The following is a 22,540-nucleotide window of genomic DNA, read 5'->3' on the forward strand; positions in this document are numbered from 1 at the left end:
CACAGTACCACCACACAGTACCACCACACAGTACTACCACACAGTGCTACCACATAGTACCACCATACAGTACTGCCACTGTTACCACACAGTACTACCACTCAGTACTACCACTGTTACTACACAGTACTACCACACAGGGCTACCACTGTTACTACACAGTACTACCACACAGTACTACCACTCAGTACTACCACACAGTACCACCACACAGTACCACCACACAGTACCACCACACAGTACTACCACACAGTGCTACCACATAGTACCACCATACAGTACTGCCACTGTTACCACACAGTACTACCATACAGTACTACCACATAGTACTGTCACTGTTACTACACAGTACTACCACTCTACTTAGTACTACAGGACAGGAAGTACTCTGTTGGACCTACACTGATCACAGGACTGTCTGATGAGCTTTTTAGCCTCTTTTGCACAAAGTTTTGGTTTCATTTGTGTGATTATAATCAAACATTTTAACCTCTCTGTACTTCCTTCTTCTTGTTTCCTTGTTCTTTGTTTCTCTACTTCTTCCTTCTTCTTGTTTCCTTTCTTTTTGTTTCCTATTTTCTGCCTCCTCTCTGGTTTTTCTTCTTCCCTTTTCCTGCTTCCTTTTCCCTTTCTTCTGTTTCCTGTTTTCTGTTTCCTTTCATCCTTGCACGTTTTCTTGTCTCCTGCTTCTTGCCTTCTTTCCTGGGTCCTTTTTTTCCTGTTTTCTACTTCCTGTTTCCTGTGTCCTTTTTTCCTGTTTTTCTACTTCCTGTTTCCTGTCTGCAGTTGGCTCAGTATCCAATGCTCCGAGAGGAAATGGAGAGAATCGTCACTCAGCACATCAGGGACCGTGAGAGTCGTACTAAAGGCCAGGTGTGTCCCGTGACGTGTGTTTGTTGAGTTTGTTGTGAAGACGTTCAGGTCGTTTGGATACTGCCAGCAGAAACTCTGAGCTGCTGAACGGTCGTTTGTCTCATCAGGTGATGCTGCTGATTGACATCGAGCTGGCCTACGTCAACACCAACCATGAGGACTTCATCGGCTTCGCAAAGTAAGAAACTTTAAATAAAAATGATACGAATCTGAGAACATGGGTGAGAACTTGTACTTCCTGTCAGATCCAGGTACACTCACCTGTATCCCAGGTACAGGTGTCACATAACCCACTGAGCTGAACTTAGACTGTGTCAATCCTGACATGTGTGTGTGTGTGTGTGTGTGTCAGCGCGCAGCAGAAGAGCAGTCAGATGAGCAAGAAGAAGGCCACAGGAAACCAGGTTAGTTCCAGCAGGTGACCTGGAAGGGGCGGGGCCAAAGATGGATGAATGGATGACTCATTCATGTGTTGCTCTCGTTTCTTCTCACCTCTGCCTCTTCCCATCCCTCTCTCTGCCTCTGTTGCTGTGGCAACCAGGACGAGATCATGGTGAGTGTGTGTGAGCGCCTGTTTCTCTGATGGTTTAGGTTTAAGGTTTGGTTAAGTTTGGTTTAAGTTGAAGGTTTGGTTTAAGTTTGTTTAAGTTTGGTTTAAGTTGAAGGTTTGGTTTAAGTTTGGTTTATGTCACGTTTTGGTTGGTTCTAGATTTGGTTTATGTCAGGCTTATGTTTGGTTAGATTTAACTTTGGTTTATGTTCAGTTTATATTTAGTTTTGGTAACTTTTAGGCTTCAGTTGGGTTTTGTTTCGGTCTGTTTTAGGTTTGGTTTGGGTTTGGTTTATCTTGTGCTTTGACATCTTCTCAGTGAGGATTATAATTAAGTCAGTAAGCAGATTTTCACAATAAGACGTAAGTTTTTGATTTAGGTGACATCTAGCTGCTAAAATGAACTCGTTTTGATTGTTGGTGGATAAACGGTGAGGAAGGAGGAAATGTTTGGTCTCTCATTGGTCACAGGATTTATTTTAATGCTGGTGTCACTGTTTACGGCTTGATGACATCCTAACCAAGCGCCTGTTTCTCTGATGTAACGACGCAGGTGATTCGTAAAGGTTGGCTCACCATCAACAACATCGGCATCATGAAGGGTGGAGCCAAAGAGTACTGGTTCGTCCTGACGGCAGAGGCTCTGTCCTGGTACAAAGACGATGAGGTGAAAACCACACAGACACGTCCTGTTACCTTCGGGTCTGATGGCTCTGATGCTTCTGAGCTCTTACTGAACCGTTTTCATTTCAAACTGTTCGCCTGACTGATTTCATCCATACAGTGTAAATCCACTGAAGGACCGTCGGACCTGGCAGTCGCAGCAGCTCCATATTTCATCACTCTGACTCTTGTCTATGAACTCCCAGCATGCATCACAAACCTGCTTATATTTACTCAGGATGAAGCCGCAGTGAGAGCAGATCCAGACTTGCTGATCATCCGATTTCTGCTCAAGTTAATTGGATTTTTTTGGATAATGAGCTGCTGAGTCCTTCCAGCTGTCCTCTGGAGGACAGATGTTAATACCAGATGTGAACACTTGCACCTAAGTTAAACTGAAAAGTGTCATTTTTGTTTGGGAGACAGAAACTCATCATGTTATTGCTGCGCCCCCTACAGGAAAAGGAGAAGAAGTACATGCTTCCTGTGGACAACCTGAAGCTGAAGGACATCGAGAAGAGCTTCATGTCCAGCAAACACATCTTCGCTTTGTTCAACACTGAGCACAGGTCAGTAATCAGTGCCTCACCCTGTGTGTCACACAGCTGAGGTTTGAGCGTTGAGTTCATGAAACTGCAGACTTTAATTTATGCTCCACCTGGTTGTGTCCTCGGTCCACTCCAATTCAGCAGGAACATCAGAATGTTGTCTGTTGTAGGAATGTGTACAAGGACTACCGGCAGCTGGAGTTGGCCAGCGAGTCACAGGAGGAGGTTGACAGCTGGAAGGCTTCTTTCCTACGGGCTGGAGTGTACCCTGAGCGCAGCGTGGTACTGCATCATCACTGTGATTCTGTAACCTGACACTCAGATCAATCACTAATACTCTCCTGTCTTTTTGTGCCGCCGTCCTGCAGGACAAAGAAAAGGTGAGTCCATGATCCATGTCACCTGGTGGAGGCGGCTCACCTGTGGGGTTCTGTGTTTCACAGTGTGTCTGTCGGCAGGTGGAGGCGGAGGAGTCCAGCGCCGACGGGCAGATCCACAGTATGGACCCTCAGCTGGAGAGACAGGTGGAGATTGTCCGGAACCTGGTGGACTCTTACCTGGCCATCATCCACCGCACCGTCAGAGACCTGATCCCCAAAACCATCATGCACCTCATGGTCAACAATGTACGACACACACACACCTGCACAGGTGAACTCGGATACACAGGAAATGGTGTCATGAGTCATGTGACCTTTTTTCTGCTCCTCAGACAAAAGAGTTTATTCATTCTGACCTGCTGGCTCACCTGTACTCCTGTGGAGACCAGAACACTTTGATGGAGGAGTCCCAGGAACAGGTGAGACGTCAGACAGGTGAGACGTCAGACAGACAGGTGAGACGTCAGACAGGCAGGTGGGACAGCAGACAGGTGAGATGTCAGACAGGTGAGACATCAGACAGGTGAGACATCAGACAGGTGAGACGTCAGAGAGATAGAGACCTCGCTGCTCTTCCAGTTGTTTGGTTTTACTTGAATAGAGACCTTTCTGTCCCTGTCTTTGTCCCTGATTTGGTCCCTGTCCTTGGTCCAGGCCCAGCGGCGTGACGAGATGCTCCGGATGTACCACGCCCTGCGAGAGGGGCTGAACATCATCGGTGACATCAGCACCACCACCGTTACCACGGCAGCACCTCCACCTGTCGACGACTCCTGGCTGCAGGTGACAGGGATGCCGTCTGGACGCAGGTAACCTGGTAACAGATCACCTGGTAACAGATCACCTGGTAACAGATCACCTGGTAACAGATCACCTGACGCCCGTGGACAGTTAGAGCAGTGTCTCTGAGACTCGGCCGGTCTCTGCAGGTCTCCGATGTCCAGTCCAACTCCCCAACGCCGGGCCCCTCCGGGTCCTCCTCGCCCTGGCGGCCGAGCTGCCCCCGGCCCGCCGTCTCGTCCCGCAGTGTCACCTGATCCAGGACCCCCACCTTCTGTCCCCTCGCGCCCAAACAGAGCGCCCCCGCCTGGAGTCCCCAGGTTAGTGCAGCAGGAGATTCAGTCTGGTTCTGGTTCTGTGTTCCAGTTCTGCAGGGTTGGTTCTTTGAGGCTCAGACTGGATCAAACTGTGGCTCAGTTCCAGATCTACGGAAATCCAGGTTCTGACAGAACCCAGAACCACAAAGAAAGCAAATGGTGCCATAGTTTCTCTTTTTTTCCACAGGATTCACATTTTTACGCAGGAAAAAAAAGAAAAATTCTAGTTTTACTGCAATTTACTCAGTTTACATTATTGTTTGCTCCCTGGATATTCCATAGCTTCAACATTTTTTAAACAAATCAAAAAAGTAAAACATTTAAATTATTTGAACAATTCTGAACTTATTAAAACATCTCAGATCCGCAGCTGCCTTTTCAGTTCACGAGTCAGACACAGTTTGAAGTTAATTTAAAACTAAAGGTAGGAAAGCAAAATAAAAGCATATTAAAATCTCTTTACTGTGAATCTTGTGAAAATGGAGACACATTTTAAAATATTTATTGCCATAATTAATATGTTTTTAATTATTTAACTAAATGCAATAAATACTAGATGACGTTCAGAGGAAGAAGAGATAAATAAAATTGAATAAAACTGTTTTTTACCTAAATGTTTTTTCAGATGATGTAATTTCATGTCTTAGAACTGTAGTTCCCCACGCTGCAATATGCCTTGAACGCAGCATGATGGTGTTTCCAGGTGTTCAGATCAGAGCGTCTCTTTGGCCTCAACACACGAGACTGAAACCTTCAGATCAAAGAGACTTTTCAAAATAAGAGAGCTCACTTCCTGTTTGTTTGGTTTCAGTCGCTTCAGGCTGTGTTGATGTTGGACGCAGAGCTGATCTGAGTTTTATTAGCAAACAGGAAGTTACTTCTTCTTTGTTGGCGCTGTAGAACAACAAGCATCGATCCACAAACAACCTGCAGGGACGCGGAAAAGAAAGACAGGTCTTTCTTTGTCCCTCGTATTACGTCATCCTTCCATCATCCTCCATCATCCCTTCATCATCCCTTCATCACCCCTCCATAATCCCTCCATCCTCCCTTCATTATTAACCTTTTTTAACCAGGTTAGTTTCATCCTTTTCTGTATTTCAGTCTCACCTGTGTGTCCACAGTCGTCTCTAGAAGACACAAACTCATGAGACACAATCATTGTTCAGCTGTCTCACCATCCAGGCATCTATCGGAGGACATACCTGTCTCTCTCTCCACCAGTCTATCCACCTAACTTCCTGTCTCTCTCTTCCTACCTGTCTGCCTGCCGGACTCTGTCCTCTGTCTCTCTGCTTGTCTGTCTTGTTGTCCACCTGTCCGTCCATCTGTCTCTTTGTTTTCTCTGTTTGTGTGATCGTGTTCTACCAGTACCTTAAAAGGCTAAAGAGGAAGCTGTGAGGTATGTCAGTGATAGCCCCGCCTCCAGGCCCCTCCCCCTTTTATTGACCATTTATGGTTATTCTTTCAGAATCTCTATCAGTGACCAGTGAGGAGTTCACCAATGGTACGTCAGCTGTCCCTGTGATGTCACTGTCTCACCACCTCTGTGTGTATCTGTGTGCTTCATTACCCAATCAGATTCTTCACTTGTGACCCCGCCCACTCCCTCCGCATCACAATTAGCCACGTGTCTGAAGTCTCCATCGACCTGTAACTGTCTGTCTCTGTTGTTTTTGTTTTGTTGTTGTTGTTTGTTGTCAGCCGCAGAGCTCCAGCATCTCCATCTCGATCCACCAGACCAGCCTCAGACTCCGCCCCTTGACTCCGCCCCGACCACGCCCTCTCACATAGGCACAACCGAAGCACAAATTAAAGGCGAACCTGATGCAGTCATGCTCACAAATGTTTCCCGTCTGGTTCCAGCTGGTTCTGATTAACTGGGACCTAACAGTGGGACCGGTTATCTCATACTGGTTCCACTGATCTCCTGGTTTCAGTAGAACGTTGGTGCTTTATGGCGACGGGTTTGGTGAACAAAAGTTTAAAAAGTGTTTCATTTATTGTTATCAGTACTGGTTCAAACTGGTTCAGGGTTCTGCTGTTAATAAGGAATTAATAATTGATTAAGTGGACGTCCACCCTGAAGACTTTGACTGATTCTAGATCTGCATGGTTCCACATTGCTCCAGGAGCTGGTTCTCAAAGGTTTTAAAGTTTTTGTAGATAAATTAACATCCATCAAATGTTTTCAGACTTGTTCCAAAATGTTTTCAATCTCTGATTCCAAATTTCCCAATGGTTCCAGATCCAATGGATTTTAATCTTAACTGGTTCAAGAAATCTAAACGGGTTCTATCTGGTTCCTTTGTCTTCCAATATGTTTGTACTTCTACACTTGGTTCCTGAAGGTCTTAGTTTGATAGAACCAGCTGGTTTCAACAGGTTCCAGTCCTTGTGCAGAAGGTTCTGTTTGGTTTTGGCTAAGTCCATCCTGGCTCTGTAGGACAGAACTGGTTTCTTGTAGTTTTTGCTGGATCCACCTTTTTACAGCTGTGAAAACAATACATGCTGGATTTACCTGAATCATTTTTTAAGTCCCACTGTCCATCAGAGGTGATCTATGACTCCTCGACCTTTGACCTCTTGACTTTTATTCCCTCATTGGGGTAAAAAACAGCTTATAGATAAAGAGTTGAACCAGTCCAGTTCCAAAACAGAAGGTACAGTTTTCTCTGTGGGTCCTGACAGTACCCCCTCCTCAAAGGTAACCCCGTCTTCGAACTCTAAAGACCTTTTTCATTTTTCATTAAACAGTGACTGATCATAATTCTGAAACTATCTGTCTTCTAACTGAAGCTGTTTAAAGAATAATTGCTGTCATGCTTTGTTAGAGGGTCCTGACAGTACCCTCCCCCCCCCCTCTCAGGGTGATCCCGTTTTTAAAGACTAGTTCTTGTTTTTCCATTAAGACAACCTTCTGACCTTCTGATTTCAGAACGTCTCGTTTATTTTGGTCCAAATTCTGTCTTGTGTCCGCTGGTCCTAACCGGTGCTGATGGGTTCTAACACATGGGACCTTTTGTCTGTCTCTTCCTGAACTTCTTCTGCTGATTCACGCTCCTGTTTTCTCTTTCTTTCTGTTATTTTTCCCCAGTCGTCCCAATAAAGGTAGCCCCGCCCACGGAGAAAGCCCCCAGTCATCTATTGAGGGTTAACTTGAAGCCAGTTTGTGTTTGTGTCTCTGTTGAACTGTGTTACTGTGAATCTTAATGATAACAATGATAATTATTGACGAGTTGATCAGTGCGGTGCTGAAGTGAGACAGGTGAGCTGCCTGCCTGTCTCACCTCCACCACAGGTGTTTGGTTAATGTTGAGGATGACTCCAGAGATGCTGTAGAAGTGAAAACGTCTCACTCGGCTCTGGTCTGAGATCAGAACCTGGCAGCTTCCTTCAGCAGTTCCTGGATTTTTTTTGTTTCAGTTTCTTCTTTTTGTCTGAAGCTGAGATGTTCTCAGGTTTTTCTTTACAGTGTAAAGTATTCGTATCGTTTTATTTATCTATTTATTGATTTATTTATTATTTGATTGATCACGTGTTCTTCTGGGCTCTAGTTTAAACATGAACCTACAAATGTTCTGTTCTTCAGACACCTGTATCCTCTAAAGTCTTTAAACTAATATCTGATTTGGTTCTGCTTGATTCTGTTTGGTTCAACATGGTTGGATCCAGACCAGTTCTGCCCAGTGTGAACCCTCCTCGGGTTAACCAGAAAGACCTGGTTCTGATATTTCTTATGTTGCCGCCTTGTACCGAGTGATTCTGACTGGTTTCTGTTGGGCCCTACTGGATTCCAGCTGGTTCTGACTGAAAGTCCAGCAGACCCAGTTAGAAACGAGCTGCCAACAGGAACCAGATGATGTTTCTGTGATTTCCCAGAAACTGAAGATGCTTCCTTCGTAGAACGGATCCTCTGAGTTCTGAAGTCCAAAAAAATGATTTTATTTCATTCTGAAAACAGAGAACAGAACTTCTGGGTTTGGGTCAAAGTAAAGTCCCAGCTGTAATTCCACCCCAACCAACTAAACCTTCAATATATTTGAGAAATAACTTTTATCATCAACAACTTTAACATTACAGTGGTTTAAAAAAATACAGTTTAAAGGAATTCATGTCATCATTTTATTTTACAGATGAAGAAAACTTTGTTTTTATTCTTTAATTAAAGAAAGAAAACCCCAAAAAGATCCCTGAAATAACTCAAAACTGACAAAAGTAATAAAAAGAAAAATACATTTAACAATAACTAACCTGCAGTCGTTGCTTTGATTTTTGGTTCAACAAAATGATTTTCAAAAACAAACTAATGAAACTGATCCTGACTGAAAGGTCTTCTAGTCTTTAACCTGCAGCTCAATCATTGTCTTTAAGCTCCTGGGACAGCTCTGTCCTCAGCTTCCTGTCCTCCATGTTCAGTGTGGTACACACCATGATTCCAAACAGCCCTGTGACTACCTGTCCCCCTTTAAACAGGCTGCCTGACTGATTCCAGGACTGAGGACACCTGTGAAGCTGATTACAGGACATGTCCCTGTGGACACATTAGTTTTTCTAGGAGAACCGTCCTTTGGGTCAGGATCAGTTTCATTTGTTTGTTTTTTAAATATTTCTGTTGAACCAAAATTCAAAAGCAACGACTGATTTTCATTCATTGATTTTTAGGTTCAGTTCTTTCAGAGACTTTTGTTTGTTTGTCTTTAACTGAAAGGAAACAAACAAGTTTGTCCTCATCTGTGTACCTTAGGTCTGAACAATGGATGCAGAGAAGAATAAACTCTTACAGCAATATTTGATGATGTGTCGTAGAAATGCATCCTTTAAGGATCCTTCCTGACGTTCAGAAGCACCTTCAGGTTTTAGTTTTTACCTGAGGCAGGTGGAGCCAGTCTGTGTTCCTCCTGGGATTAGCAGCCAATCACAGATTGTTGTTTTATATGTGAAAAGTTATTATTTTATGGTTAAAATGACTTAAATGATTCAAATGTCTGTACTTCCTGAATGTTCGATGAAGTCGTGGTGTTTTGTTGCTGACGAAGACGCGGATGAGTGAATCCAGGAGATGAGCTACAGCAGGAATCGTTCCCGCAGCTCCGATCAATAATCCTGTTTGTCTCTGACTGAGCTGCCGATGTATCCGCTCTCTGTCTGCTCTTCGTGTCGTGGTGATCGTGTAGCGTTAGTCGAGCTCCGAGCTGCGTTCAGCTGCGTCTCCGTAGCTGTGAGGTGTTTCCACGTGTTTCCATTAGTGCCAGCATGCTGAGTAACTCAAAGTGTTGAACGCAGCTCCCTCCGTTTGCTGTTAAACTCTGTGCGCCGTTTACAGAACATATGAAGAATATAACAAAGTGATAAATGCGAGGAACGTGTATTACTCTGAAATATGCAGCGGCCCACACTGTAATGTGTGTTTGTGGTGTTCTTGTGTAAACTTGTGTTGTGTGACCAAGGCCAACGAGCACATGCTGACATGAATAAACTATTAACCACAACCACGGCGTCCGGTCTTCTTTACAGAACAAATTAACTGCTGAAACTGAGTTCAACTCAGTAACAGAAATGTTTACATTAAAGGCCCAGTTTTACACTAATATCATCTAAGATGAGAAGTTCCTAAGTTTTAGTCAAAGCTTTAAAGCAGGGGTCTCCAATCCTGGTCCTCAGGGCCACCATTCTACATGTGTTACCTGTTTTCCTGCTCCAAAACACCCGATTCAGTGGTTAAATCACCTCTTCATGTTCTGCAGAAGCCTGTTAATCACCCATTGATTCAGATCAGGTGTGTTGGAGCAGAGAAACAAGGAAAACCTGCAGGATGGTGGCCCTCGAGGACCAGGATTGGAGACCACTGCTTTAAATGAACAGTAAATATTGCAGGAATGTGAATGACTCTCAGCTACTTCCACCAAATGTTTAACTCCCTGATTTGTAGCCAGTTTTGTGTTTACTAGTGTGGATTAGCTGTGGCGGACATCTTGACCTAGATCAGGAGTCCATCCGATGATTATTTGCTGAAAGTTTCATTAAATCCATCCAGTGATTCATGAGATATTTTGCTAACAGACAAACATGGTGGACTCCTAACAGTTAAGTTTTAAGCAGACAGAAACACTTGGAGTTTGAGTGGATGACTCTCAGCTACTTCCACACCAAGTTTTAGCTCATTCTTGTCCTCCTTCTCCTTTCGATGGTAACTGTTTACAGACAGTGATGAATTATGTGAATTATTTGTGTTTTGGAGGAGAATCAGGATCTCTGAGGAACATCTTCACATGTCTGTGCTCCTCGCCTCCTTCCTGCTCACCTGCCACAGCTCCCAGGCGTGACGTGTGTCCGCTGCCAGCAGGTGGGGCTGCAGGATGCTGCTGAAGCTGAGGCAGCATCACGGTTGTCATGGTTACGGCCAGGCTGAGTTTCGCTCAGAAAGAGGAAGAAGAGAAGGAGGAAGGAAGAGGGGCAGAGGATCAACGGAATCAGAACGGTTCAACATGAGAGCAGAAGATTAAACCGTCCCTCTGTCTCACCTGTCTCTGAAGACATGTCCTCCCGCTCCGACACCAAGACAGGTGAGTCTCTTCTTCTTTTCTATAAACTCTCACTTCCTGTCGGAGAGGAAGAGCTTCAGGGTTCAGCCTGTAAATGTCCCACACGTCGTCGGACCCTGAAAGCAGCACAGGGCAGAAACACCAGAATCAGAAAACTTTGACTCGATCTCGTTCTGTCCTGACGGTGAGGAAGAAGAGCAGGAAACTCATCATCATCATCCCCTCAGAGCGTCCGTCCAGCAGTAAACCACAGAAATAACATTTTCTGTGGAAACACAGAGAACTGAGCTAAAGAATGAGCCGAAGAAGCTGAAACAAACAGAACAAACATCTGAAAGCAGCATAACACTGACGACAAGTTAAAGGGAGCTAAATACCAGCTAAAGAACATTACCTAAAGGCTAAAACACTAGCTAAATGCTACCTAGAAGCCAAATGTACCAAAAGGTTAGCTAAAAGCTAAAGGTGGCAGAGCATTAGCTAAAAGCTAAAAGAAGAGGATAAAAACAGAGGCAGCAGCTGAAGCTGATTTTAAAGAAAACAATATTTTTGAAGGAACTTAAGAGATTTTAATGTATTTATATCAGGAAATATTTGTAAATAAAGTTAAATATTTTCAAAAGTTACAAAAAAACCAAAAGTCCCAGCAGCCATCAGCTGAATGAGCTGAAGGCTGTAGAACGATACACAACCTCTGTGGGTAAAGATCAGGGCAGGTTTGTTTGATCTAAAACAACTCTTGATGCTCTGATCGTAAATTATTTCTGAGGAAATATTAAGTTCCCGTCAGAAGTTTCCATCCACTCGTCACAGTCCTTTTGGTTTTTGTCTTTTAATGATTTACTAAACTGACCTTCATCCAGGAAGGGTTGATGTAACGATTAAACAACAAAACAAGTTTGAATTTAAAGTGGATTTTCTCTAATCCACACAGGTCCAAATATATCCAAACACCCTCACTAATATTTGGTTAAATTTGTCTCATTCAGTCTCACCTGGACTACTTCCTTCTTTTCTTCTTCTTCTTCTTCTTGGCAGAATTGGTAGAGTTTATTTAAAGTTATTGGTTTACTTTAATCAGAGTCCACAAATTTCTTATCAGGTTGAGGTCGGGGCTTTCTGAGTTTAATGTGAGCCTGATTTATCCAATCAGAAACCAGCTCTGATAATTTATCCAATCAGAAACCAGCTCTGATGATTTATCCAATCAGAAACCAGCTCTGATGATTTATCCAATCAGAAACCAGCTCTGATGTTTGGGGGCGTGGTCCTGTTGGATCCAGCTGTGTTCAGGTTTCAACCGTCCAGCTGTTGGTTTGAGGTGAAGATGAAGAATTTGGAAGCAGTTTTCTTCCTCCTCCCTCAATATTTCATCTACTTTGTACCACAGCATGATGCTACCACCACCATGCTTTACAGTTGCTGCAGTGTTTGAAATATAAAAAAGTATTATCAGCATAATTTAAATTGATCCTATGCTGTTGATTGTTTTTACCTAATGGAAACATATAAAAAATAAAGAGTAGTGGTCCGAGCGCTGAACCCTGAGTAACTCCACGACTAACTCTGGTGTCTGAAGATCCATTATTAACACAAACAAACTCTGAAGGTTTTAGGTGAATAGAAAACTTACATTTTCTGCGGAAATACAGTCAAAAAAGCTCAAATAAGCAAAACAGTTAAAAGCTAAAACTAGCTGACTCAGCGCTCACACTGTTGTGATTTAGATTAGTTCTGGTTTGGTGGATGATGATGATGATGATGATGATGATGATGATGATCTCCTCTTCAGCCTCTCAGCTTGCGTCGCTCACCATGAAGCTGAAGGATAAGCTCCACCCACAGCGGATCCGACGCAAACAGAGCCCTACTCAAGTCAAACTACCGGATCTGAACCTGAACCTGACACAGAACCAGGTACACACACACACACTACACACACTACAGACACACACACACTACAGGAGACAGATTCTATAAAACTCATTTCTGTGTGGGTGATAATGTCTTTCTGTGTCTGTCAATGATTTCTTACACTCCCATTAAAATCTATCTGGTGGGTCACAGGATATTTTGTTAACAGGCACAATTAGCAAAGGGGGCGGAGCCTATTCCACAAGTCAACAATACCGAGTCCATAGATTTGGCTATTTTAAAAAAGTTTTTCTATTGATTGTTTGTTTGCTTGTTGTTTTATCTTTTGGCTCATATTAATTCTTTTTCCTTTAGATCTTAGACAAATTATGTTTTTAAGAATAAAACCCCCCAGATGTTGTTTGTACAGATGTGCAGACTCCAAACACCCTGCAGTGATGGGTCAGGTTTTGTGGGCGGAGCTTAGACTTTTCTAGACTTTTTCTAGATCAGTGATCAGAAATCAGTGATTGGTGTTTCTGCAGATCAGACAGTCAGCTGATTGGACAATTATTTTGCTAACAGCAGATGATTGTGAGGTTGTGACTGATGGGAAAGGTGTGTGTGTGTTTTCAGTCGGGGGGTGTGTTAGCGGACCAGCAGCGTGCCGTCATCAGTTCTCTGCAGTACTTCAAAGCTCTGGTGGACAGGCTGGGACTGGACAGACCAGGAGCAAACAAACTGGTCCTGGACCAGTCCGTGGTGGGCGGCTTGCTGGGCGGGGCCTCGGGGGGGATCCTGGAGGCAGTCAAGACTTTGGTTCAGCTGGAGCCACGTTTTCTCAACAGGTACGTTCTACCTGATGGTCTCTAGACAAATCAGAGAGTGTTTGTGTCCTCAACCTGTCTGTCCTCCCTGCAGTAAGACTGTCTCTGCATGTCTTACTCGTCTCTACCGCTCTGTGGCTCAACTGATTCACTGGGCCAATCAGGTGATGCTGCAGGGCGTCACCCAGGATGACAAGGAGTCCACAGAGAGCGTTACCACGGTGATCAGGGCCGTGCTGAATGGCGCCAAGGTGAGGACAGGTGTCTTTCATGCCGACTCTGTCCTCTGTCTTCATGGATCAGTTCTGTTTTATCAAGTCTTCCTGTCCTCTTTTTTTCTCTTGTCCTTCAGGAACTGGTTCGATTGGTTGCAGAGAGACAAGACAGCTCCTCCCCCTTGTCTCCTGTCCAATCACCGTCAGGGGGGTTTTTTGGGCAGGAGACATCAGACAGCGCACCGACCTGCAGGAGTCCTTCAGTGGAAGATGAGAAGAAGGAGATAAAGGAGGAGAACCATGTAGGAGCTCCACCCAAACCTCCGATGCCGCCCCCACAGGGACTGAAGTGAGTCCAACCTCGAGCTGACTAGATAGGAATGGTCCAGTTTAGACAGTCTGATCCGGTTAGGGTCAGTCTGAATCAGGTCTGGATCTGGTTTGGTCATTATGGATCAGGTTTGGTCAGACTGGGTCATTCTGGATCAGGTTTGGTCAGTCTGGATCAGCTTTGGATCAGGTCTGGATCAGGTTTGGTCAGACTGGGTCAGGTCTACCTCAGTCTGGGTCAGTCTGGACCAGTTTCAGTAAGTTAGGGTCAGTGTGGATAAGGTTTGGTTCAGGTTTGGTCAGTCTGGATCAGGTCTACCTCAGTTTGGGTCAGTCTGGATCAGGTCTGGATCAGGTCTTGATGTGGTTTGGGTCAGTCTGAATCAGGTCTGGATCAGGTCTGGATCAGGTGATCCTCAGTCAAACAGAAAACGGTTGCGTTGGATCAGGCTGTGAGAACAGAGCATGAGCAGAAATAGAAACATGGATGAAACAGGAAGTAAAACGCATCACACCCTCCACACACTTCCTGTCTCTGCTGACTGCAGCAGCGACAGAGAAAGAAGAGGAAGTGGGACTGAGAGACAGACAGACAACAGCAGACAGTTTCAGTGGTCACCAGCTTCTCTTTTTATGGAATTAAAGATGTTTACAGTCCTGATTCGTGTTTTCAGTTTTGTTTATTGATACACTATAACGCCAAAAGTATTGACTCACCCATCCAGATCAGTGAATTCAGGTGTTCCAGTCATGTTATAATAAAGTAGAAGCGATTGGGAACAAGAACTCGATCATGAAGTGGTACACCACAAAATCACAGAGCGACTCAGAGGACAGAGGTCAGCGACGCTCTGCAGAGTCAACAGACCTCCGAACTTCCTGTGGCCTTCAGATCAGCTCAGGAACAGAGAGGAGAGAGCTTCATGGTATGGGTTTCCATGGCAGCAGCTGATCCAAGCCTTCCATCACCGAGAGCAAAGCATCGGCTGCAGTGGAGTAAAGACCGCCGCCACTGGACTGTAGAGCAGTGGAGACGTGTCCTCTGGAGGGACGAGTCTAGGTTCGGCTGCTGCCAGGAGAACGGTTCCTGTCTGACTGCATTGAGCCGAGTGTACAGTTTGGTGGAGGGAGGATCATGGTGTGGGCTTGTTTTTCAGGACTTGAGCTCGGCTGCTTAGTTTTAGTGAAAGGAAATTTCATATTTCCAGCTTTGTGGGAACAGTTTGGGGACGGCCCCTTCCTGTTCCAACATGGCTGAGCACCAGAGCACAAAGCAAGGTCCACAAAGATGAGGATGAGGAAGAACCTGACCGTCCTGCTCAGAGTCCTGACCTCAACCTGATAAGTTAGAGCAGAGACTGAGAGTCAGGCCTTCTGTCCAACATCAGTGTCTGACCTTACAGATGAGCTTCTGGAAGAATGGTCCAAAATTCTCATAAACTCTCCTAAAGCTGCAGAAAGCTTTCCCAGAAGAGCTGAAGCTGTTATAGAAGCAGAGTGGGCCAACATCAGATTAAACTCTATGGATTCAGAATGAGATGAACTTAAATTTATATGTGTGTAGGAAGGTGAGTGAATACTTTTGGCAGTATAATGTATATCAACAAACATTGTCCTAGAGGACTTGAGTCCAGTTCAGCTAGTTCAGTCAGATTTATCATTGATGGATATTAGTTTCTACAGAAGCTAAGATGTCCAGGACTGGGATGTGTTGGTCGTCTCCAGGTTTGTCTCTGCCTGTGTCCACCAGTTAGTCTTCTTATCTGTCCACAGTAACATACAGATGCCTGGAGACTTAGGGACATGATTGCAGATGGACCACAGAGACCAGAGATGCTGCTGCTGTGACTCAAAGATCGGATCAAATTAACTAAACTGTCTCTATCTGTCCACTCGTCTCTGTCTCTGTCCACTTGTTTTTCTTTGTCAATCTACCTCCTTTTGGGTCAGTCCTCCAGCTCTGCCTCCAAAGAAGCGTCAGTCAATATCGATGCCTGTCCCCGCCCACTGCAGGGTTGCCATAGTAACACCAATAATACGAGAACCTGAAGACACACAAGTTGAGCAGGTATGAGCGCCATCCATCCATCCATCCATCCATCCATCTCTTATTCCTGCTCCTTTTTATTCATGGTTTGGGGCGGGGCTTGTTTTAGTTTCTGTTCAGTAAATTAACACAGTTATTCCTGTATGTCACGTGTTGGATGTACTTTATTTTAGGAGCCATTGGGGAACAGCTGGGTTTTATTTTTACTTGTATTTTGTCCTGAGAAGTAAAACCTTCATATTAAAGAAGTTGGTGTTTCTTTCCTCTGAACACTTGACGCCTCTGATCGGACTCATTGTGAAACTCATTATACAAACCTCAGAGGCTGAGCTATTTTAACCCAACACCACGTGTGACTGTGAGCCACAGAGCTTTGGTTCCTGTGAGGACCTTAGCTTCTCTGAGATGATGTTATTGTTTGTAGCTGGGACGAACTCTGACACGCTGAGCGTTTGTGTTGCAGGGCGACGACTGTTTGAAGCGACTCTCATCATCTTCTGCTGAATCTGCTGCCAACATCCCACTCTGTGGTAACACACACTCACTTCCTGTCAGCAGCAGGGGGTGTGAGTTATATCATTTCCTGTCAGCTGACGCTTCCTGTCAGCAGTGACGTTTCACTCACTGCTGCCCCCTGCTGGACACACTTACATACACAGTTCAAGCTTTGTTTTGTTTGTTTGCGTTTAAACAGGTAAAACATCGAAACAGTAAAATATTAAAAGTCAACAGACTGAAACTACATTTGATCTGTTACTGAAGTCCCAGAGCAGAGACTTCTGGGTCGGCGCCGCCACAGTGTGAAACCACAAACAGATGAACAGAAAACCGCTGATCTTTTTCAGTTATCGCTTCTCACAAGAATCTGAATTACTGTTAATACATTTTATTCATAGGCGCCTTTCGAAATACCCAAGGTCTGTTTACAAGACATGATTACAAACAAGATCAAATCTAAATCATGCAGAGAGAAAGGAACAGTCTTCACAGCGCTTCACTTTTACCACATTTTATGTTACAGCCTTTTTCCTAAATAATTAAATTCATGTTTTCTCAACACTCTGCACCCAACACCCCATAATGACAAATTTGCTGCGATGCTGTTTCCACCGATCGTCCATCAGATGTTACCAGACTTAAAGCTGATGTTTATAAACAGTTTGGACCGACGGGACCAGATTTCTGGTTCTGCTGGACTGAGTCAGTCGAAATCGGGTCCTGATCCTCAGTGTCTTGTTCCCAGAGGACGATCCAGATTACGACTTCCTCCTCACGGACCTGTCCTCCTCCGAGACGCTCCCCCCTCTGCCCCCTGCCCTGCCAGAGAAAAGACATCGCAGCATCACAGGTGAGGACACACCTGACCCACCTGCTGGTCTCTCTCTGTGTCCATCAGTCTCATCGTCCCTCCTTTGTCTTTTTAAACCAGGTTCTATCACCTCTCAGAACCCGTCCTCCTTTGACTTTAACGCCACCCCTTTGGACACAAGTCCCAACAACTATAATGACGTCTCTGGTCCCGCTGAACCGGCGTCCACCCCTCTGTCCCCCAGCAAGACGCCTCCTCCCCTCCCTGAGAAGAAACGACACAGTGAGCAGAAACACAGCAGCTGACTGATCATCAATGAGTGAGACAGTAAAATCTTTATTAACCTGTCCTGCTGTCTGTCCCTCTGTCTGTCCCTCCTTCCGTCTTCAGTCCACGAGTACCTGCAGTTCTGTTCGTCCTACAGCGATCAGTCTTCCATCTTGTTCTACCAGAAGTCTAAAAGCAGACAGCGAGAGCTGGACTCCACCCACCAGCTGCCACAAACTCACCTGAGCACAGGCTCCGCCCCCTCACCAGAGCCCCTCCTCATTCCTGCGCTACCACTGAAGAAGAAACAGCAGGTGAATAAGAAATGACGGCTCGGCAGAAAATCAGGAGTCTGTCTTTCGAATCAGTCTTCTGGTTCTGAGTCGTGATGCAGAAGAGGCGAGTTTAAAACCGGCTGTGATGAAACGTCCAGAACCAGAACCAGAACCAGAACCTCTGACATCCTGATGATCTTCTTCTGATGTTTTGTTCATGTTCTGCTGACTGATGTTGCTGCTGTTTCCTAACATCTGATTTGTCCTGTTGTCATCAGGATACACCTGACAGAGAAACTGAGGAGAACGGAGACAGGTGAGACTCCACACACCTGGTCACACACACACCTGTTCAGATGCTCAGGTGCTCCTCTGTTCTGCAGTTTGCAGGGTTCCCAGCAGGAGGTGCAGTTTCAGCAGAGGAGCAGTGAGGAGCAGGAGGAAGTGGAGGAGCTGCTACTGACCAACCAGCAGGAGATCCTTCAAAGAATCACCATGAAGGCTGAGGTATGGCCCCGCCCTCTCACCTGTCTACAGCATATCATTAACCTCACCTGTGTCCTGACTCCGCCTGCTGCCTTCTCAGGAGGAGGAGGGGCCAGAGGTGAAGGCTGCATCTCCAGACGTCCTATTGGTCCACGCCACGGGGTCCAGACGCAGCGGTCAGTTTTATGACACGAGACAGAAACAACCAATCACATGTGTTCTGATAATCACCTGAAACTGTTCAGGTAGCTCAGCGGTAATATGTGGAGGTTCAGACGTGAGAGAACTAGACAGGGAGTGGCTTTTTCAGGTGTTTCACTGCAGATACTTGCAGGAACGAGATCACTTCACTCAGGACAGGATCCACCTGTTTCTCAGGTGAGGTAACTCTGGGGAATATGTTTGTGTTTACAGTGCAGGACCTGTACCGCGAGGCCTTCCTCTGCACCTACAGGGGCTTCGTCAGGCCCAGTGACACCATCAGCAAACTGCAGCACAGATATCCTCAAACACCCAGACGTTACCTGAGCAGGTTTCATCTCACCAGGTGTTTCTAACGTTTGAGTTTCTGTGTGACTCCACTTTGTTTGAGTCCTTAACCATCAACACGTACAGAAACCTCTGCGAACGACAAGAACCTGCAGATCTGACTGCAGCCAAAAACACTTTTCAGCTGCTGGTCAGAGTGGTGGACGACCTCAGGTGAGACACACCTGAGACTTTCACACCTGTCAGAGAAACTGAGTCAAATCCAAAATGATACAAAAAAAAAGATCCAATCTGAATCAAAGCCCACAAAGAAAGAGATCGTTGTGTGTTCTCTGAGCAGTGCCGTGGAACTGGACTCTGATTTGCTGTTGGACCTGATGGAACTGATGTTCAATCTTCTGATTGGTGGAGAGCTGGGACCCGCCCACCAGCTGCACTCCAACATCCTGTCCAAGATGGAGAAGAGGTGGAAGCTGCTCGGCTCTCCTCAGTCCCTCTGCCCGCTTGCTGCCAAGGGCGTGGCTGCCAGGTAACCACTCTCCCCTGATTGGCTGAGAGCCCCATAGCTGCACTGAGATTGGTTCTTTTTTTCTTCTCACCTGTCTGTCGTCTCGTCCAACAGACCAGGAACTCTCTTGGACTTCAGAAGTCAGGATTTAGCAGAACAGCTGACTCTGCTGGACTCAAACCTCTTCTACAAGATCGAGGTGCATGTCTGCCTGTCTCACCTGTCTGTCTCAGGTGTCCCGCTTGTCTCTGTCTCACCTGTCCGTGCCTGACCCCTGCAGCTTCCAGAGGTGTTGCTGTGGTCCAAAGAGCAGAATGAGGAGAGGAGTCCCCACCTGACAGCGTTCACTCAGCACTTCAACAACGTCTCCTTCTGGTAAAACAACTTTCTGACACACGGAACCGCTGTGGTTCTGTGTGTCTGTAAGGTTCCTGCTGTGGTTCTGTAAGGTTCCTGCTGTGATTCTGTAAGGTTCCTGCCGTTGTTCTGTAAGGTTCCTGCTGTGGTTCTAAGGTTCCTGCTGTGATTCTAAGGTTCCTGCTGTGGTTCTGTAAGGTTCCTGCTGTGGTTCTAAGATTCCGGCTGTGGTTCTGTAAGGTTCCTGCTGTGGTTCTGTAAGGTTCCTGTGTTTTCCAGGGTTCGTTCGGTCATCATTCTGCAGGACAAACCTCAGGAGAGAGAGAAGCTGCTGCTGAAGTTCCTGAAAGTCATGAAGGTAAACTTGCTGCTCCGACTGCACTCAGAACCTTTTATGACAAACATGTTTGTGGAGAATTGATCAAACACTGACACCTCTCAGCTCTTTGCTGAGGCCTTTCTTGGTAAAAAGGTGAGTTTAGGTGCAGGTGAGTCTTCTGTCCAAGCTGTGACCTCAGACAGATGTTCAGTTTGTTCCTTCTCTGAGTTTTAAAGCAGAACATTCCACCTCGATGTTCTCCCTGTCCCTCCAGCATCTCAGGAAGCTGAACAACTTCAACTCCTACCTGTCCATCCTGTCGGCTCTAGACTCCGCCCCCCTGCGGCGCCTCGACTGGCAGAGAAACACCTCTGAGGTGGGTTGTTGTGATTGTTGGTTCGACACTCTGCGTTTGCGCTGTAACAAAGAATTAAAAGATGTTTTTGATTGTTTGTTTTCAGGCCCTGGAGGACTTCAGCTCACTGATCGACAGCTCGTCTTCGTTTAGAACCTACAGGGAGGCGCTGGCTGAGGTGGAACCACCCTGTATACCCTACCTGTAGGTTGATGCCCCACTTTAAACCCTACCTGAAAGTCAATGCCACACCTTAAACCCTACCTGAAAGTCAATGCCCCACCTTAAACCCTATCTGTAGGATATTACCCCACTATAAACCCGTCTTGTTGGATAATACACCACCAGAAACCCTACCTGTTGCTCCACCTCATACCTGTCTCCCTCTCTCTTAGGGGTTTGATTCTTCAGGACTTGACCTTTGTTCACCTGGGCAACCCTGACACCTTGATGACATCACAGGGTTCAAAGGTAAACTTCTCCAAGTGTTGGCAGCAGTTTAACATCCTGGACACTCTGAGGAGCTACCAGCAAGTGTGAGTAACCTGCAGCCCTGGTTGTAGTATTTGTTTGTAGTATTTCTGCGTACTGAGAGAGAGATTTTTTTCCTGCAGGCATTACTCTCTGCACGCCGACGATGACATCATATCCTTCTTCAATGACTTCAGCGATCACCTGGCAGAGGAGGCGCTGTGGGAACTCTCCCTCAAGATCCGGCCAAAGAACACTCCACGAACCAATCAGCGATGAGCTGTGGTGAAACGGCAGCCAATCAGGAAGCAGGAAGGGACTGCTGCAGTCAAACTGCATCAAACCTGAACAATGACAGGATTAACCTGAACAGAACCGGTACCAGACTGGACCGGTGCTAAAATGATGCTAACACAGGGTAGCTTAGCGCCAGGTGGGTCATCCAGGTGTTCATGTGGCCTCCTCTCCTGTTGTTCAGATGGGTTCCTGTCGCTGTGTGAGTATTTGTCTCAGCTGGTTGACTTAAACTTGTTTCATTCAGTCTGCTGCTTTAAAGAACCCTCCTCTTCCTCCCTCGCCCCTTCATCCTTTAAAACAACATGAGCTGCTCTCAGCCAGCCGCTGTCCACATCGATCAGGAAATCACAAATTCAGCTGATTAACATTCGGAGCCAACCCAATTTAAGATGGCTGCCACAGCCAGCTGACCATAGAGAACAACAGAAATCACTACAACTCAGTCATTTTTACGTGCACTGACCTGAACTTTGGTGTGGTAGTAGCTGAGAGTCATCCACGAACACGTTGAGTGAGATCCTGGGATATTGCACACAATGTTATTTTTAAGGTTTGACCAAAATGGCTTCAGCTGCATCATTTCTTCACACAAGATGAACTGAAACTCTGGCGACTGTCAGACCTTTCACTGTGTGATTCCTTCAGTCTGTAAATCAACTTTACTGTCTGAAAACAGGTCTAAGATCAGCAAGCAGCTCACCTCCTGATGATCTACTGATCGAGATCATCCCAACAGAAACACTCACCAATGAAGAGCTGAAATGTCTCTTTAATATGAACATTTAGTTTGTTAGATCACATGACAAAGCTGATGAAGGAGGAGGAGGTCAGGGAACGTTCCTGTGAATTCTGAACACTTTAATAGAAAGTATTTGTTTCATCTTTACATTTTTAATATTCAGCTGTTTACTCCTTTTTGAACTGTAAACAGAATCATATGTTTGTCATCTTTATATTGGGTGTTTATTTATCGCAGCGTGGAGAAATGAGGAAATTATATCTTTATTCTTTTGTTTATTCAAAAAAAACAATGAAGAGGATGTGAGAAGCCGTTTAAAACCTGTAAACCTGAAACTGTCAACATACAACATTCAAACATGTAACTTTTAAAAACTCCCATTTCTCCCAAAACACAGTATTCGTTGTTGATTTAAACCAAAACCTATCTGCAGCTTTAAACTGCAGGATCTAAAGACTGACTGCAAGTAAATGCACCTGCAGAGCTTTATTTTGATGGAGTGAATTAAGTAAATTTAATAAAAGTCATCCATGAAAAAAGATAGTTCCCAAAATAAAGACCTCAAATATGCCTTAAGATGTGTTTGTCATAGTTTTTATTTCTCTGTTTGTAAAACTTTTTTTGTTTTTTTATGTTTCATTTGTAAAATGTTATTAAACTTGATTGTTATTGTCGAGTATGAATGATTGGACATTAATATCAGGAGTAAAAACAAGAAATGACGCTCAAACTAACCTTC

At 45.2% G+C, this 22,540-nt stretch overlaps 2 protein-coding genes and 1 long non-coding RNA gene across 5 annotated transcripts in view; 2 read left to right on the top strand and 1 right to left on the bottom strand.

Annotated features, from left to right (window-relative positions):
* LOC108248097 (dynamin-1-like) overlaps positions 1 to 9,603 on the top strand; it is a 16,963-nt gene extending 7,360 nt beyond the window's left edge. The window contains exons 11-23 of one of the 3 annotated variants that reach the window (XM_017436608.3): positions 787 to 873; positions 981 to 1,051; positions 1,226 to 1,277; positions 1,415 to 1,426; positions 1,977 to 2,090; positions 2,546 to 2,655; positions 2,805 to 2,916; positions 3,003 to 3,014; positions 3,093 to 3,260; positions 3,347 to 3,433; positions 3,669 to 3,823; positions 3,944 to 4,114; positions 5,583 to 9,603. In XM_017436608.3, coding sequence (XP_017292097.1) covers positions 787 to 873; positions 981 to 1,051; positions 1,226 to 1,277; positions 1,415 to 1,426; positions 1,977 to 2,090; positions 2,546 to 2,655; positions 2,805 to 2,916; positions 3,003 to 3,014; positions 3,093 to 3,260; positions 3,347 to 3,433; positions 3,669 to 3,823; positions 3,944 to 4,114; positions 5,583 to 5,604 — 1,173 coding nt within the window. In that variant the 3' untranslated portion in view covers positions 5,605 to 9,603. The remainder of the gene's footprint in view (positions 1 to 786; positions 874 to 980; positions 1,052 to 1,225; positions 1,278 to 1,414; positions 1,427 to 1,976; positions 2,091 to 2,545; positions 2,656 to 2,804; positions 2,917 to 3,002; positions 3,015 to 3,092; positions 3,261 to 3,346; positions 3,434 to 3,668; positions 3,824 to 3,943; positions 4,115 to 5,582) is intronic. The other 2 variants (XM_017436606.3, XM_017436607.3) reach the window with 2 other exon arrangements.
* On the bottom strand, positions 9,595 to 11,770 carry LOC119616937. The gene is made up of 3 exons (XR_005233037.1): positions 11,652 to 11,770; positions 10,416 to 10,772; positions 9,595 to 10,305 (listed from the first exon to the last, which is right to left on the bottom strand). It is a non-coding gene; the product is annotated as an uncharacterized LOC119616937 (long non-coding RNA).
* On the top strand, positions 10,549 to 22,377 carry LOC108248096 (rap guanine nucleotide exchange factor 1). Its single transcript, XM_017436605.3, has 23 exons — positions 10,549 to 10,677; positions 12,449 to 12,573; positions 13,147 to 13,358; positions 13,432 to 13,588; positions 13,690 to 13,901; positions 15,833 to 15,950; positions 16,393 to 16,459; positions 17,173 to 17,277; positions 17,359 to 17,520; positions 17,629 to 17,819; positions 18,059 to 18,096; positions 18,164 to 18,287; positions 18,367 to 18,442; positions 18,681 to 18,765; positions 18,876 to 18,968; positions 19,096 to 19,284; positions 19,378 to 19,462; positions 19,544 to 19,638; positions 19,900 to 19,978; positions 20,214 to 20,315; positions 20,401 to 20,498; positions 20,690 to 20,830; positions 20,909 to 22,377. Exons 1-23 carry the CDS (start codon positions 10,650 to 10,652, stop codon positions 21,042 to 21,044), a joined length of 2,718 nt encoding a protein of 905 aa, XP_017292094.1. The 5' UTR covers positions 10,549 to 10,649; the 3' UTR covers positions 21,045 to 22,377.
* The last annotated feature ends 163 nt before the right edge of the window (positions 22,378 to 22,540 follow it).

This window comes from Kryptolebias marmoratus, linkage group LG1 (assembly GCF_001649575.2).
Source record: "Kryptolebias marmoratus isolate JLee-2015 linkage group LG1, ASM164957v2, whole genome shotgun sequence".
Taxonomy (NCBI): Eukaryota; Metazoa; Chordata; class Actinopteri; order Cyprinodontiformes; family Rivulidae; genus Kryptolebias; species Kryptolebias marmoratus.